General features: G+C 43.4%; 1 protein-coding gene across 2 annotated transcripts in view; it reads left to right on the forward strand.

Annotated features, from left to right (window-relative positions):
• Positions 1 to 15,778, forward strand: part of LOC124001834 (FERM domain-containing protein 6-like) — a 75,478-nt gene extending 59,700 nt beyond the window's left edge. For both annotated transcript variants that reach the window (XM_046308951.1, XM_046308952.1), the window contains exons 6-14: positions 453 to 639; positions 1,942 to 2,097; positions 2,187 to 2,252; positions 2,369 to 2,437; positions 9,273 to 9,447; positions 9,712 to 10,023; positions 10,267 to 10,404; positions 11,325 to 11,416; positions 13,177 to 15,778. In XM_046308951.1, the coding sequence (XP_046164907.1) occupies positions 453 to 639; positions 1,942 to 2,097; positions 2,187 to 2,252; positions 2,369 to 2,437; positions 9,273 to 9,447; positions 9,712 to 10,023; positions 10,267 to 10,404; positions 11,325 to 11,416; positions 13,177 to 13,473 (1,492 nt within the window). In that variant the 3' untranslated portion in view covers positions 13,474 to 15,778. The remainder of the gene's footprint in view (positions 1 to 452; positions 640 to 1,941; positions 2,098 to 2,186; positions 2,253 to 2,368; positions 2,438 to 9,272; positions 9,448 to 9,711; positions 10,024 to 10,266; positions 10,405 to 11,324; positions 11,417 to 13,176) is intronic.
• Positions 15,779 to 15,996: the final 218 nt, after the last annotated feature.

Consider the following 15,996-nt stretch of genomic DNA (forward strand, 5'->3'; position numbering starts at 1 on the left):
CTAGGTGCTAGAGCCTCTGCTAGGTACTAGAGCTGGGCAATATGGATGTAAATCCACATTGCAATAAATTGCCTGAGTTGATGCAATAACAATAAATAGAACAATAAGTTTATAACATGAATGTGCGCCACAGCTTTACTTTTTTAAAATGTATTATATGATCCTTTAAACTACTACTACTAGTTAGATGGTTGTAGCCATCAATTGTCCCTTCATCCATATTAGCTCATTTATCTTGTTTCAAACTTTACCTTTCTCTAGTATATCAGCAAAATGCCTGCGATAAGTGATCGGTATAGTCGGTATAGTCGGTGTCGATCATTTTCGGGTTTATGGTCCCAGGTTTACCAGGTACTACTACTGGCACCTGGTACTACTACTATGTTAGTTATGTAGATCTACTACTACATAGCCATATGTGTCTAAAGGTTATTCTCCTCTCTCCCCCATAGTGACCGCTCGGCCAGGTACTACTACTACTGGCACCTGAGGAAGCAGGTGTTGCTGTCTCAGTGTATCCAGAGAGAGGAGGCTTACTTTCTGCTGGCAGCCTTCGCCCTCCAAGCCGATATGGGCAACTTCAAACGCAACAAGCACTTTGGGAAGTACTTTGAACCTGAGGCCTACTTCCCCCCATGGGTGAGTAGATCTAACCTTTTAACCCAGTGGTATTCGTAGTCGGGGTCGCGACCCTGAGGGAACTGCAGTGTTGTCGCCAAAATAAAATGAAAGATAATTAGAACAATTCAATTTTATTGATCAAGTGTGTTTATTGGTTTCTTTTTATTTTGATGAGATGAAAATGCAAAGAATTTTACGGTTATTTGTTGATGTAAAAATCGAAATGTGCCGAATTTAAGGTTGAGTCATTAGATTTGGGGTGCGGTGGGGTCGCAATAAATTATACTGGAAATAATGGGGCCTGCGCTGAAAAAGTTTGAATACCACTGTTCTAACCTAACTGGTACCACGTGGTTTCCCAGGCAGTATTCAGACCGTCCCAATTCACTCTCCCCCCTTCCCCTTCCCCTTCCCCTTGGCTGGATAGGTATAATCAGAGTAGTGGTGAAGTGGAAACTGCAAACATGGAAGGGTTAGGGCCAAGAGGAAGGAGTAGGATGCGAATTAGGACAAACTGAGTGTAGTCTAACACACAGCCCAAATGTAGGTCTGTAGCCTGTTTTATTAATCACTGTGCTCCAACACTTTGACACGCTCCCTCATTGGAGCATGCTGGGATAGCTGGATCTAGAACACTAGTTTTATGTTGGTCCCTGGAAGTGGCACGCAGCACGATTTACTCTTTTGAGAAAGGATCTGAATGCGATCCGGCTACTCCCCTACTCGACTTGACCCCCTCCCCCCCCACCTCCCAGACACAACGGTGGTCCACCCCTCTGTTTACCAACCACGTCCTGTGATTAGCCTGTTGCCATCCAATCTCCATTTTGAAGCCACAGGGACGGAAATAGTTGTACGATCACGAATGGTACATAAATACCTCCTCTTAGGATGTCCTCTAACTGGTTCTGAGTGAGTGACTGGTTGTTCAGGAGAAGCACCCCAAATCCAGACCTGACAGTGTACACTTTCTAGATTCCAGTGGGATTGCGGGCCCCTCCCTAATTGCACCCCATTCTCTATATAGTGCACAATTTTGACGATAGGGCTTGGGTTAAAAGTGGTGCACTATATAGGGAATAGGGTGGACGATGCCTTTCGTGCCCAGCCGGATGATGCCTTTTGGAACGTCATCTCAGTATGTGAGACAATTGTGCTCCCCTGGGCTTCATCTACCTCCATTAACCCCACTGGCAAGCCTTCCTTCCTGTCTTCTGTCATAGAGCTGAAATTAGAGCCATTAGCCAGTAATCACACTCCACCGAGATGCTTTTAAGAGATAATTTATTTTCAGCCTCTATCTCTGTCGCTCTCTTCTAGGTGATAGCCAAGCGAGGCCGGGACTACATCCTGAGACACATCCCCAACATGCACAAAGACCAGTTTGCCCTCACCGCCTCCGAGGCTTATCTCAAATACATCAAGGAGTGTTCCCTTCTGGATGATGTCACAGTCCACTACTACAGACTCTATAAGGTCAGCAGTCAACCTGGACACACACAAACACACACACACACACACACACACACAATACACTTACCTGTAAACTTCTATCTCTTCCACAGGACAAAAAGGAAGTGGAGGCTTCTCTTACCTTAGGACTGACCCTGCGTGGAATCCAAATATTCCAGGTACGAGAGTAAGAATGAAGTGGTTGTGATGGCTTGTGTCTTGGAATACACAGTTCATGTATATGGTTTAGATGGTGATTAATATCACGTACTGTATGTTTCTGTGTTTCTTTTAGAACATGGGGACAGTGAGACAGCTCTTGTATGATTTTCCCTGGAGCAACGTGGGCAAACTGGTATTTGTGGTGAGTAGAGCCATAGAGATAATACATATTGAATATATGAGTCATGAAAAGTTTTGACTTGAGTCAGATTCGAGTTCAAGTCCTACAACACTGATATGTAGTGTTTTAATAATTTTTCTATGAGTAGAACATCTTCTCATTCCCTGTGTCCCTTGTTCAGAAATGTCAGATGTTGGATGTCATTTGGCACTTAGAAGGCTCAGGGGAATCCCTCTCTCTGGAAGATCTGTTGTTTTTTCACTCGTGACTCCAGAGGTGGTGACGTCTTTGGAGCTTGGAGCCAGTTCTGGCTTATGGCAGTGGTTAGTTCAGCTCTTACGCAGACTACAATTGTGGAAATAGTGACGCAGATCTCTTCTTATCCGTATTACAGTTGGGACTTCTTACCCCTGCTACAGCTACAGCTAGGAATGCTTCCCCTATGGGCCCTGGTCAAAAGTAGTGCACTACAAAGGGTATAGGGTGCAATTCGGCATGCTACCATGGCCCCCTGGAACTAATCAGGGCTTTAGGAAAACTCTCCTTGGCCAGGAAACACACACACACAAAATCAGTAGCATTATCTCAATTCCTTTTTCTGTCTCGTTTAGTCTTCTCTCTTTTCTCCGTTTAATTCTTAACCTGTCTGGGAACGGGGAATCTCTCGCCAACAGCCAATGAAATTGCAGGGCGCCAAATACAAATCAACAGAAATCTCATAAATCAAATTTCTCAAACATACAAGTATTAGGCACCATTTTAAAGATAAAATTCTTGTTAAGAAAAACCCAGCCATTTTTCCAGCCAAAGAGAGGAGACACAAAAAGCACAAATAGAGATAAAATGAATCACTAACCTTTAATGATCTTCATCAGATGACACTCATAGGACTTCATGTTACACAATACATGTATGTTTTGTTCGGTAAAGTTCATATTTATATCCAAAAATCTAATTTTACATTGGTGTGTTATGTTCAGTAGTTCCAAAACATGCAGTGATTTTGCAGAGAGCCACATCAATTTACAGACATACCCATTATAAATGTTGATGAAAATACATGTGTTATACATGGAAATATAGATAAACTTCTCCTTAATGCAACCGCTGTGTCAGATTGTTTTTAAACTTTACGGAAAAAGCATAATCTGAGTACGGCGCTCAGAGCCCAAAACAGCCAAAATAAATATCTGCCATGTTGCGCAGTCAACATTAGTAAGAAATAGCATTATAAATATTCACTTACCTTTAATGATCTTCATCAGAATGCACTCCCAGGAATCCCAGTTTGACAATAACTGTCCATAATTTATGTCCAAATAGCTTCTTTTGTTGGGGAGTTTGGTAAACAAATCCAAACACGCATTCAGGTCCAACCGAACGTCGGACGAAAAGTTCAAAAAGTTATATTACAGGTCGTAGAAACTTGTCAAACTAAGTATAGAATCAATCTTTAGGATGTTTTTATCATAAATGTTCAATAATATTCCAACCGGAGAATTACATTGTCTGTAGAAAAGCAGTGGAACGAGATCTACCTCTCATGTGAAATGCGCATGACTGAGATTAAAGCTGCTGCCAGACCACTGACTCAAAGAGCCCTCATTCCCCCCTCCTTTATAGTAGAAGCCTGAAACAAGTTTCTAAAGACAGTTGACATCTAGTGGAAGCCTTAGGAAGTGCAAAATGATCCATACCCTACTGTGTATTCGATAGGGGCTGAGTTCAAAAACTACAAACCTCAGATTTCCCGCTTCCTGTTTGGATTTTTTCGCCTGCCATATGAGTTCTGTTATATTCACAGACATCATTCAAACAGTTTTAGAAACTAGAGTGTTTTCTATCCAGTACTAATAATATACTGCATATATTAGCATCTGGGACTGAGTAGGAGGCGGTTTACCCTGTGCATGCTTTTCATCCAAAAGTGAAAATGCTGCCCCCTATCCCAAAGAAGTTAACAGACCAGATTTATGTGTGTGTATTTTTCATTGACGAAAGCTAGTTAGTCTTCTTACCATAGGGTCTCTGTTATCAGAGAGAGAGCAGCTTACCATGTCTCCATATTTCAGTCTTAAGCAGAACACATACCACAATGACGAACTAGCCGAGTGCAACTGAGTGCCTCTGATCAGAATATTGGCCAACATGTTTCAGATATTCTACATGTTGAATCAGCGCAAACAGCCACCAAGCCGCTGCTTTTACCGTGGCGACAAGTAGCGTAGCGATTAGAGCGTAGGGCCTGTTATCGAAAGGTTGCTAGTTTGAATCCCCCAGCCGATAAGGTGAAAAGTTTGTTAAAGTGCAATTGAGCAAGGTACCTAACCCTAATTGCTCCAGGATCACCGTTGATAATGGCAGACCCTGGCCTTGACCGCAGCCACTGAGGGTGTCTCAGGGGGAGTTGGGATATGCAAAAAAACACATTCCCAATACACACTTGTACATGTGTGAAATAGGACAAATATGCGCACCCGCCAAGTTATTATAATAATATTTGAACTGTTCGTTGATGCGGTGTGTTCAAAATGTAACAGCCCCCTTCTTACAACTATCTCACCGTAAATGTCAGGATGTCTCTGTGAATTGGTTCCTCTAGTATAGCTTTGTGTAATTATGAATTATACCCTATCAATTCATCTAGTGGTACAGTCATCAATGCCACCGCAATGCTTTGCCACTTACGATAAGAGACCCTGTTTTGTTCTGTCTATGTCCCTGTATAGCCTTTCTATTCATATAGTAAGACTTACGAAAGCATGGCGTAGTGGTGGATGTGGTTTGTATAGGGACTAGAGGGGCCTCTTACAGCGGGGACCGTCAGTCACACCCTTCTTCTGAATAACAGACTCTCTCTCTCACTCCACTGCTGCTCCACCCTGAGCACGTCAGCCGGCCCAGCGCAGCAGTGGGCGGGGGCGGAGGGAGGGAAGGGTGGAGGGACGTGTCAATAAATACCACCAGATGTTGTCATGGTTAGCGGGTGGATAAGCTTTGTTTTATTGGCAGGGTCTGAGTTTTGATGGTTAAGGGTGGCCAGGGCTTGTTCCATTGGCAGGGGGAGTTTGGCTCCTCCTGGACATCCGCTAATGTTGGGGGTATGAATCTGATGGACAGAGAGGAGGTTTCTGGGCCTGGCCCCAGGTCTGGTCTCTGGAGATCCCAGGGTTGGATGGACAAGGTGTCCGAGTAGAATAGGACGGGACAGGCTCAGGCTAGGGCAGAGCCTCGGGGGTATGGCCCTACAGTCATTAGCAGGGTATGTCCTGCTCCACTGTGTGTGGGCTCAGTCTGGGAGGTCCAGAAAGGGGAGAGGAAGACATTTCTTCTGACAACTGTCAGACTCTTGAGAGATCAAATGGTCTTAATCGTGCAGATGGACAGCATGAGAGAGAGACACTTAAGGAGTGCCAGGCTAACCTTTTAATAAACTGATATCTGACACTGCTCCACTCTTTGTGTGGCTTTTGGTTTGGACCAGGGAAGTTATAGTTATTTATCTCAAATGAGCTGGTCGGAATGATAGATCAATGGGGGTACCACAGGGTTCAATTCTCGGGCCGACTCTTTTCTCTGTATATATCAATGATGTCGCTCTTGCTGCGGGTGATTTCCTTGATCCACCTCTAAGCAGACGACATCGTTCTGTATACATCTGGCCCTTCTTTGGACACTGTGTTGACAAACCTACAAACAAGCTTCAATGCCATACAACACTCCTCACGTGGTCTTCAAATGCTCTTAAACGCTAATAAAACGAAATGCATGCTCTTCAAACGATCGCTGCCCGCACCCGCCCGACTAGCATCACTATTCTGGACGGTTCTGACTTAAAATATGTGGACAACTACAAACATCTACGTGTCTGGCTAGACTGTAAACTCTCCTTACAGACTCATATTATGCATCTCCAATACAAATTTAAATCTAGATTCGGCTTCCTATTTCACAACAAAGCCTCCTTCACTCACGCTGCCAAACATACCATCGTAAAACTGACCATCCTACCGATCCTCGACTTCGGCGATGTCATTTACAAAATAGCCTCCAACACTACTCAGCAAACTGGATGCAGTCTATCACAGTGCTATCCGTTTTGTCACCAAAGCCCCATATACTACCCACCACTGCGACCTGTATGCTCTCGTTGGCTGGCCGTTGCTACATATTCGTCGCCAGACCCACTGGCTCCAGGTCATCTATAGGTCTATGCTAGGTAAAGCTCCGCCTTATCTCAGCTCACTGGTCACGATAACAACATGCTCCAGTAGGTATATCGCACTGGTCATCCCCAAAGCCAACACCTCCTTTGGTTGCCTTTCCTTACAGTTCTCTGCTGCCAATTACTGGAACAAATTGCAAAAATCGCTGAATTTGGAGACTTATATCTCCCTCACTAACTTTATGCATCAGCTATCTGAGCAGCTTACCGATCGCTGCAGCTGTACATAGCCCATCTGTAAATAGCCCATCCAACTGCCTACAGTTGAAGTCGGAAGTTTACAGTTTTTGCAAGTCGGTTAGGACATCTACTTTGTGAATGACACAAGTCATTATTCCAACAATTGTTTAAATACACTTGTAATTCACTGTATCACAATTCCAGTGGGTCAGAAGGTTACATACACAAAGATGACTTTGCCGTTAAACAGCTTGGAAAATTCCAGAAAATGATGTCATGGCTGTAGAAGCTCTTGATAGGCTTCTAGAGATGAACGTACTTTGATGCAAAAAGTGTGAATCGATCCCAGAACAACAGCAAAGGACCTTGTGAAGATGCTGGAGGGAACAGGTACAAAAGTATCTATATCCACAGTAAAACGAGTCCAATATTGACATAACCTGAAAGGCCACTCAGCGAGGAAGGAAGCCACTGCACCAACACCGCCATAAAAAAGCCAGACTACGGTTTGCAACTGCACATGGGGACAAAGATTGTACTTTCTGGAGAAATGTCCTCTGGTCTGATGAAACAAAAATAGAACTGTTTAGCCATAATGACCATCGTTATGTTTGTTGGAAAAAGGGGGAGGCTTGCAAGCCGAAGAACACCATCCCAACCGTGAAGCACGGAGGTGGCAGCATCATGTTGTGGGTGTACTTTGCTGCAGGAGGGACTGGTGCACTTCACAAAATACCGACTTCGACTGTACAGCCCCAGAGTGTATTCATGTGGGATCTTCATGATCCGTTTACTATCCAGAAGGTCCTAATTTAGCTTTTCCATGCTTGGTTATGAAACCACTGTGCTTTTCCTTTTCTCTCTATGGGTAGCTAGACCGCCATACACTGAGTGTACAAAACATTAAGAACACCTTCCTAATATTGAGTTGCGCCCACTGTTGCCCTCAGGACAGCCTCAATTTGTCAGGGCATGGACTCTACAAAGTGTCAAAAGCATTCAACAGGGATGCTGGCCTATGTTGACTCTAATGCTTCCCACAGTTGTGACAAGTTGGCTGGTAGTGGATCTCTACTCCAAATAGGTCGTTCCGTCTCATCCCACAGATGCTCAATCAGATTGAGATCTGGTGGCTGGGCAGGCCACTGCAGTAAGCTGAATTCACTGTCATGTCCGTGGAACCATCCCTGGGCAATCCTAGCCTTCTCCCCTTCATCTACATTGATTAAAGTAGATTTAATAGGTGACATCAATAAGGGATCATATTGTAGCTTTCACCTGGATTCACCTAATCAGTCTATGTCATGAAAATAGCAGGTGTTCCTAATGTTTTGTACACTCAGTGTAGATGGACATTAAATTCTAGATTGAAACATTCTGCAACTATCGTGCATTCATACACTGCTTCAAACCACCTCTTGTATTTTCAAAGTACAAACCCCAGCAGAAATATTTTATATGGTGGTATAGAAAATACAACTGTTGCTGACACTACAGACTGCTATTATTGTGTTAAACTTCTGCCAAGGTCCTTAGAGAAATTATTTGGCCACTGTTTTAGTCAGGGTTTCTCAAGCTCCCTTAGTCCCCTATATAGTGCACTACTTTTGACCATGGCCCATAGGGCTCTATGTTGTAGTGCACTATTTCGGGAATACGGTGCCATTGAGACACAGCCTTTGGAATTTGCTCTCTGGTTATAAAATAAGAAAATGTTGAAATGTTAATGCAGTTTTGTTTGTGTCCCTCAATCAGTAGACTACGCTCTTATCTCTATTATAAATACTTCTCCAGAGCGTGTTTTGGTTGTAAAGAAGTAAAACAGAAGTAGTTTTCAAGAAGAGACCATTCTCTCATTGCTCTCCCTCCTATTGTGTGGTTTGCGTGTGGGCTATGTATCTGGCACTCTAGCAAAGTGTCTGAATCTTCTCATGCATCCTCTCTGCAAATGAACAAAGATTCAGAAAATGAACAAAGACTATGAAAATTAACAAAGATGCAACACTCACACTGGAATCAGACAGGGTTGTTTCTCAGGCTCAAAAATATTCTATAATCATAAAGTTAAACATCAATCAATCAATGATTTCAATAAATTAAGCAATCAATCTGTTGCAGAGTTAAAACATCTGGATGAACGTCATCTGGATGACATATGGCATGAAGATATCCTATAATGTCTGTCTGTCTGTCTGTCTGTCTGTCTGTCTGTCTGTCTGTCTGTCTGTCTGTCTGTCTGTCTGTCTGTCTGTCTGTCTGTCTGTCTGTCTGTCTGTCTGTCTGTCTGTCTGTCTGTCTGTCTGTCTGTCTGTCTGTCTGTCTGTCTGTCTGTCTGTCTGTCTGTCTGTCTGTCTGTCTGTCTGTCTGTCTGTCTGTCTGTCTGTCTGTCTGTCTGTCTGTCTGTCTGTCTGTCTGTCTGTCTGTCTGTCTGTCTGTCTGTCTGTGTTTCAGGGGAAGAAGTTTGAGATCCTGCCTGATGGTCTTCCGTCAGCCCGTAAGCTGATCTACTACACCGGTTGTCCCCTGCGTTCCCGCCACCTCCTGCAGCTGCTCAGTAACAGCCATCGCCTCTACATGAACCTGCAGCCTGTCCTCAAGCAGGTCCGCAGGCTGGAGGAAAACGAAGGTAAACTACCTGGACACACCTGGTACTCACCTGCCTCGTCATACCTGGGCATAACCTGTACCTAGTACCTACCTACATGGCCATGCTTCCATACTAGATCAGACTGGCTCTTATATCCTGTCTCTCTTCTTCTCTGTGTTTTTCAGCTTACCTCAACTTTGCCAATTGTAATGGTGTATGTGTTATGTGTGGGCCTCTCTGACCAGCAACAGATTTGGTACTGCTGTATCTCACCCTCTGTGTGTGTCTATCCCTCCTCTCCAGAGAAGAAGCAGTACCGTGAGTCGTACATCAGCGATGCGTTGGAGCTGGATATGGACGGGCTGGACAAGCGTTCCCGGGCCAGCGGTAGCAGTGCCGGCAGCACTGTGTCTCACCTCAAACACCTGTCTCGCCACTCTACCGCCAGCCACGGTAGCTCACACACCTCGGGCATCGAGACAGACAGTTTCCGGGCCCCCGGAGGGACCCCACACCGAGCCCTCAGGACTTGCAGCTCCTCAACGATTAGCCATGGGAGCTCACACACCTCAGGGGTGGAGAGTGGGGGAAAGGAGCGCATGTTGGATGATGATGGTAAGGCAAACTATTTCACAATTACACATGGAACACACACACACATGCAGACACACACTGAGAGCAAGACTGAATCTACCTCCCCCTCTTAGAAAAGTATATTCTGCTCTTGTTCAATGTGGCATGGCATTGTTCTTCTGTTGGTCATGCCTGCTCGCCTGCTCAACTAGTGGTCATCACTGACCCTCTAGGTGTCTGTCCCTCCAGAGAATAATAGTAGTGTCTGCCTGTCTGTCTCTCCAGAGATTGAGATGTTAGTGGACGACCCTAAAGACTATGAGGAGCTCCATGAGCTGGCCCTAGAGTTGAACCAGGACCTGTGCATCCACATCACTGAGGACATGCTGACCATGACCCCTGACCAGAACAATGGATACTCAGGTATACAGTCACTTCCTCACTGTATTCATTCCGCCTGTCTTAGGATAGCCTCCTATCTCAGTGCATTGAGACTGGTTGAATTGTAATTTGGCTGGTAGTAAGAAGTAGTAGTGGTAGTAAGAAGTAGTAGTAGTAGTAGTAGTAGTAGTAGTAGTGGTAAGTAGTAGTAGTAGTAGTAAGAAGTAGTAGTAGTAGTGGTAAGTAGTAGTAGTGGTAGTAGTAAGAAGTAGTAGTAAGAAGTAGTAGTAGTGGTAAGTAGTAGTAGTAGCAGTAAGAAGTAGTAGTAGTAGAAGTAGTAGTAGTGGTAAGTAGTGGTAGTAGTAAGAAGTAGTAGTAAGAAATAGTAGTAGTTAGTGGTAAGTAGTAGTAGTAGTAGTAAGAAGTAGTAGTAGTGGTAAATAGTAGTAGTAGCAGTAAGAAGTAGTAGTAAGAAGTAGTAGTAGTTAGTGGTAAGTAGTAGTAGTAGTAGTAAGAAGTAGTAGTAGTGGTAAGTAGTAGTAGTAGCAGTAAGAAGTAGTAGAAGTAGTAGTAGTGGTAAGTAGTGGTAGTAGTAAGAAGTAGTAGTAAGAAATAGTAGTAGTTAGTGGTAAGTAGTAGTAGTAGTAGTAAGAAGTAGTAGTAGTGGTAAGTAGTAGTAGTAGCAGTAAGAAGTAGTAGAAGTAGTAGTAGTGGTAAGTAGTGGTAGTAGTAAGAAGTAGTAGTAAGAAATAGTAGTAGTTAGTGGTAAGTAGTAGTAGTAGTAGTAAGAAGTAGTAGTAAGAAATAGTAGTAGTTAGTGGTAAGTAGTAGTAGTAGTAGTAAGAAGTAGTAGTAAGTAGTAGTAGTAGTTAAGAAGTAGTAGTAAGTAGTAGTAGTAGTTAAGAAGTAGTAGTAAGAAGAAGTAGTAGTAATAAATGTCATCCTCTCTGTCTGTACCGTAGGGCTCATAGTGAAGGACGTCGGCTCATCCACCTCCAGTTCCTCTGAGACCGTGGTCAAGATGAGAGGCCAGAGCATTGTGTCTCTCCCTCAGGTCAGTGACAGTGATGGCATTTCCTGTTTGGCACTTACGTTTTAGTTATTTAGCAGATACAGAACGACTTACAATGAGTGCATTCAACTAAAGTAGATAAAACAATCATAATCATTGATTCATCAAGTAAAACCTTCATAAAACATACAGTTGAAGTCAGAAGTTTATATACACTTAGGTTGGAGTCATTAAAACTCGTTTTTCAACAACTCCACAAATGTCTTGTTAACAAACTATAGTTTTGGCAAGTCGGTTAGGACATCTACTTTGTGAATGACGCAAGTCATTTTTCCAATAATTGTTTACAGAGGGATTATTTCACTTATAATTCACTGTATCACAATTCTAGTGGGTCAGAAGTTTATATACACTAAACTGACTGTGCCTTTAAACAGCTTGGAAAATTCCAGAAAATGATGTCATGGCTTTAGAAGCTTCATATAGACTAATTGACATAATTTGAGTCAATTGGAGGTGTACCTGTAGATGTATTCCAAGGCCTACCTTCAAACTCAGTGCCTCTTTGCTTGACATCATGGGAAAATCAAAAGAAATCAGCCAAGACCTCAGAAAAGAAATTGTAGACCTCCACAAGTCTGGTTCATCCTTGAGACCACGCAGCTGTCATACCGCTCAGGAAGGAGACGCGTTCTGTCTCCTAGAGATCAATGTACTTTGGTGTAGGAAAGTGCAAATCAATCCCAGAACAACAGCTTGTGAAGATGCTGGACATAATTGACATAACCTGAAAGGCTGCTCAGCAAGGAAGAAGCCACTGCTCCAAAACCGCCATAAAAAAGCCAGACTACGGTTTGCAACTGCACATGGGGACAAAGATCATACTTTTGGGAGAAATATCCTCTGGTCTGATGAAATAAAAATAGAACTGTTTGGCCATAATGACCATTATGTTTGGAGGGAAAAGGGGGAGGCTTGCAAGCCGAAGAACACCATCCCAACCGTCAAGCACGGGGGTGGCAGCATCATGTTGTGGGGGTGCTTTGCTGCAGGAGGGACTGGTGCACTTCGCAAAATAGATTATGTGGATATGTTGAAGCAACATCTCAAGACATCAGTCAGGAAGTTAAAGATTGGTCGCAAATGGGTCTTCCAAATGGACAATGACCCCAAGCATACTTCCAAAGTTGTGGCAAAATGGCTTAAGGACAACAAAGTTAAGGTATTGGAGTGGCCATCACAAAGCCCTGACCTCAATCCTATAGCAAATTAGTGGGCAGAACTGAAAAAGCGTGTGCGAGCAAGGAGGCCTCCAAACCTGACTCAGTTGCACCAGCTCTGTCAGGAGAAATTGGCCAAAATTCAACCAACTTATTGTGGGAAGCTTGTGGAAGGCTACCCGAAACGGTTGACCCAAGTTCAACAATTTAATGGCAATGCTACCAAATACTAATCCAATGTATGTAAACTTCTGACCCACTGGGAATGTGATGAAAGAAATGAAAGCTGAAATAAATCATTATCTCTACTATTATTCTGACATTTCACATTGTTCAAATAAAGTGGTGATGCTAACTGACCTAAGACAGTGAATTTTGACTCCGATTAAATGTCAGGAATTGTGGAAAACTGAGTTTAAATGTATTTGGCTAAGGTGTATGTAAACTTCTGACTTTAACTGTACCTCCTCTCTGCAGAATCTTTGCTAGTAAGAATAAAGGAAAAGGTACAGCAGAACAGAACAGCAGTTTTTACGTAATTTAAGTCAATACCAATTGTTCTGCTTCTGTTCCATTCCCCAGACTTCCATGTGCAGGAAGCCTCAGACGTCAACTGACCGCCACAGCCAATCCCTTGATGACGTGCGTCTCTACCAGAAGGGCTGTCTCCATTGGGCGGAGCTATGCCAGGACACCGCCCACAGCTACACCTTCGGCTGCGCCCAGGAGCTAAGTGACAGCAGCGGTTACCAGGGCAACCTGGCCGAGCAGTGCGCCGGTATCCGCGGTGACCAGCTTGACTGCTTCCCCATCAAGAGGACCAGCAAGTACTTTTCCCTGGACCTGACCAGCGAAGAGGTCCCAGAGTTCGTGGTGTGATGGCCGAATAGGGGGAGACAGGGATGAGGAGGAATGGATGAGGCAGAAAGGGTGACCTCAAGACCCCTGCTCCCCTGCCTCCACATCTCAGATTTGGAGGCGCCTCAGGAAACTGAATGGGACGAGAGAAGAGGGTTGGGGGTTTGGAGAGGTGATACTTGGTTGTCTTTCTATTGCCCTAACCTGTCAGCCATAACCTGTCAGCCATAACCTGTCAGCCATAACCTGTCAGCCATAACCTGTCAGCACCAGACTTGGGAAGAGTCAGATGGACTGTAAAATCCACCAGACTGACATCACCAGTCAACATAACCATGTAACCACCTGAGACGACATACATAACACACTACAGAGACAAATAACTGACAGTGAAAGCCCTTTGAGGTATTATTTTTGCCAAAATGGCAATAAATAAAAAAGGATCAACCTTTGCTGGGTTTCAAGAAAACCTATCTGCGCCTTTTAATTGGACCGATGCTGGTTGGGAATGGAGTGTAAAAGGAAAAGTAAGGGAATGTCGAAATATCTCACCATCACTTTTTTATTCAAACAACCTCTGACTGTCTGCGTTTCATGTACTCGCTCCAGATGCATGTACTCGCTCCAGATGTTTTCTGGATCTGATTCTTGTGCTTGTGAAGAGAAATAATACTTCATTCGCACAGAAAACAAAAACAAACGTTCTGATGTTAACACATTTGCGTGTGCCTACTTCGACTTTACTAATGCAGTGCAAACAAACAAACACACACACAGCGAAGATATCAAAATATTCTGCCATGGAGAGTAGATCCCACTCTCCTTTCCCTACAGAAAGAAGGGAACTCTCATTGATAGTCAAACTAGATGTGCTATGAACCAAAGACAAGTTACACTAAGCACGAAAAGAAAAGCCACTTGGCTCCAAGCCCTCATGTCCACATGATTATTATTTTAGTGTGCAACCAACCAAACAATGAAATGATACAGCCTCCTGAATCCATGACAGGATATGACATCACCATGCGCAGGTTCTGTATCGTTTCAGAATCTAGAGGTTGATCCAGAGGAGGGAATTTGGATTGGTCTCAGAGTATTTTAGAACAAGGAACGCTAATGATGTCCTTGTTCTCACGTGTCTCCCTTCCATCCCTCTGTCTCTAGTATGAAGTATGTATGATGTGACATAATCTGGGAGCCCAGAACCAAATCCAGCGTGCGCTAGTCTGTCACAAGTGATTAGAAGTGACGCGCCTCCGCTCCTCTCTTTACAAGGAAGTGCAATGTGTCAACAGTTCCCCTGTAGAGTTGTGTTCTAGTGTAGCGACTAGACTGATATTATGAACACACCCAACGTGCCTTCATCACCTATGCAGGCCCTGAACCACAACCATGCCTTGACAATCAATCACAGCTTCTCACTAAGCAATGCAACACTCCCACATGAGTCACAGAGATCAGTTTTAAGTCATAAGGTCAATTTTAAGCTCTTCATCTGTAACTTTATTCTTGGTCAGCAGTACATTGGTATTTAAAGGCCCAGTGCAGTCAAAAAAACATGATTTGTCTGTGTTTTTCTATACATTGCCACACTATGATGATATACAGATGAAATACTGTGAAAAATGCCCTTTTAGTGTAAGCTGTTTGAAATTAATGCCTGATATTTTAGCCTGTGTTGGTGTGATGGAGTTTTAGCCTGCCTGGCAAATTAGTTAACAGACTAATAAGAAAGAGTACCAAAGAGTACCAAACCAAACCTCTGCCAATAACAGTTTGTTTTCCCCTCCCCACTCAGAACACTCACAGACAGTCCTAACAAAGTTATTGTTCTTCGATAAGAAGCTATTTTTGTTTATTTTTCACCATTTTAACTGAAAACAGTAAGCTACTTAACTGTTACCCAGAAATGATTTGATATTGAGATAAAAATGGCTGCATTGGACCTTTAATCATTGACTTCAGAGTTTAAACATCGTTATTCAAACAGTTTTAGCAGATTAACCAATAATCAATGAAGGGGATTACCCTAATGTCATCTACCATCCCTAGCCTAGCTTTATGTTAAACGTGTCACTTATTTAAAGCTGTGGTAGTTAGGTTCCTGTCATGTGAAATGTAGCCCAGATGACGTCATGGGCTGGTTCAAGACTTCCCGACTACATCATTGGCTGTGCCAGGTCTGATGCTTGGGGCAGGATGAGTTTCTACATGCCCTCACCTGTCTGTCTGTGTACAGAGCTGAGGAAAGCTTAGATGTAATCTACACACACACACACACACACACACACACACACACACATACATACACACACACACACACACACAATGGAGCTGGGTTGGCTTTAGGCCAGCTATGAAACTGACATTTTCACTTTGTTCTTTCTATATGTTGGTATTTTATTATTTTTTTCACTCTGCTGTCTTTGTTAGTCCTTAAAACTGTCTTTTGTTTGTTTTGTCTCAATCATTATTTTAAATTGGAACTTGTTACATTTGTTTCTTTCATTTTATAATTTTAGCTGATTGGAAGTAGAAAGTGTA

The sequence above is a fragment of the Oncorhynchus gorbuscha genome, linkage group LG17, assembly GCF_021184085.1.
Source record: "Oncorhynchus gorbuscha isolate QuinsamMale2020 ecotype Even-year linkage group LG17, OgorEven_v1.0, whole genome shotgun sequence".
Classification (NCBI taxonomy): Eukaryota; Metazoa; Chordata; class Actinopteri; order Salmoniformes; family Salmonidae; genus Oncorhynchus; species Oncorhynchus gorbuscha.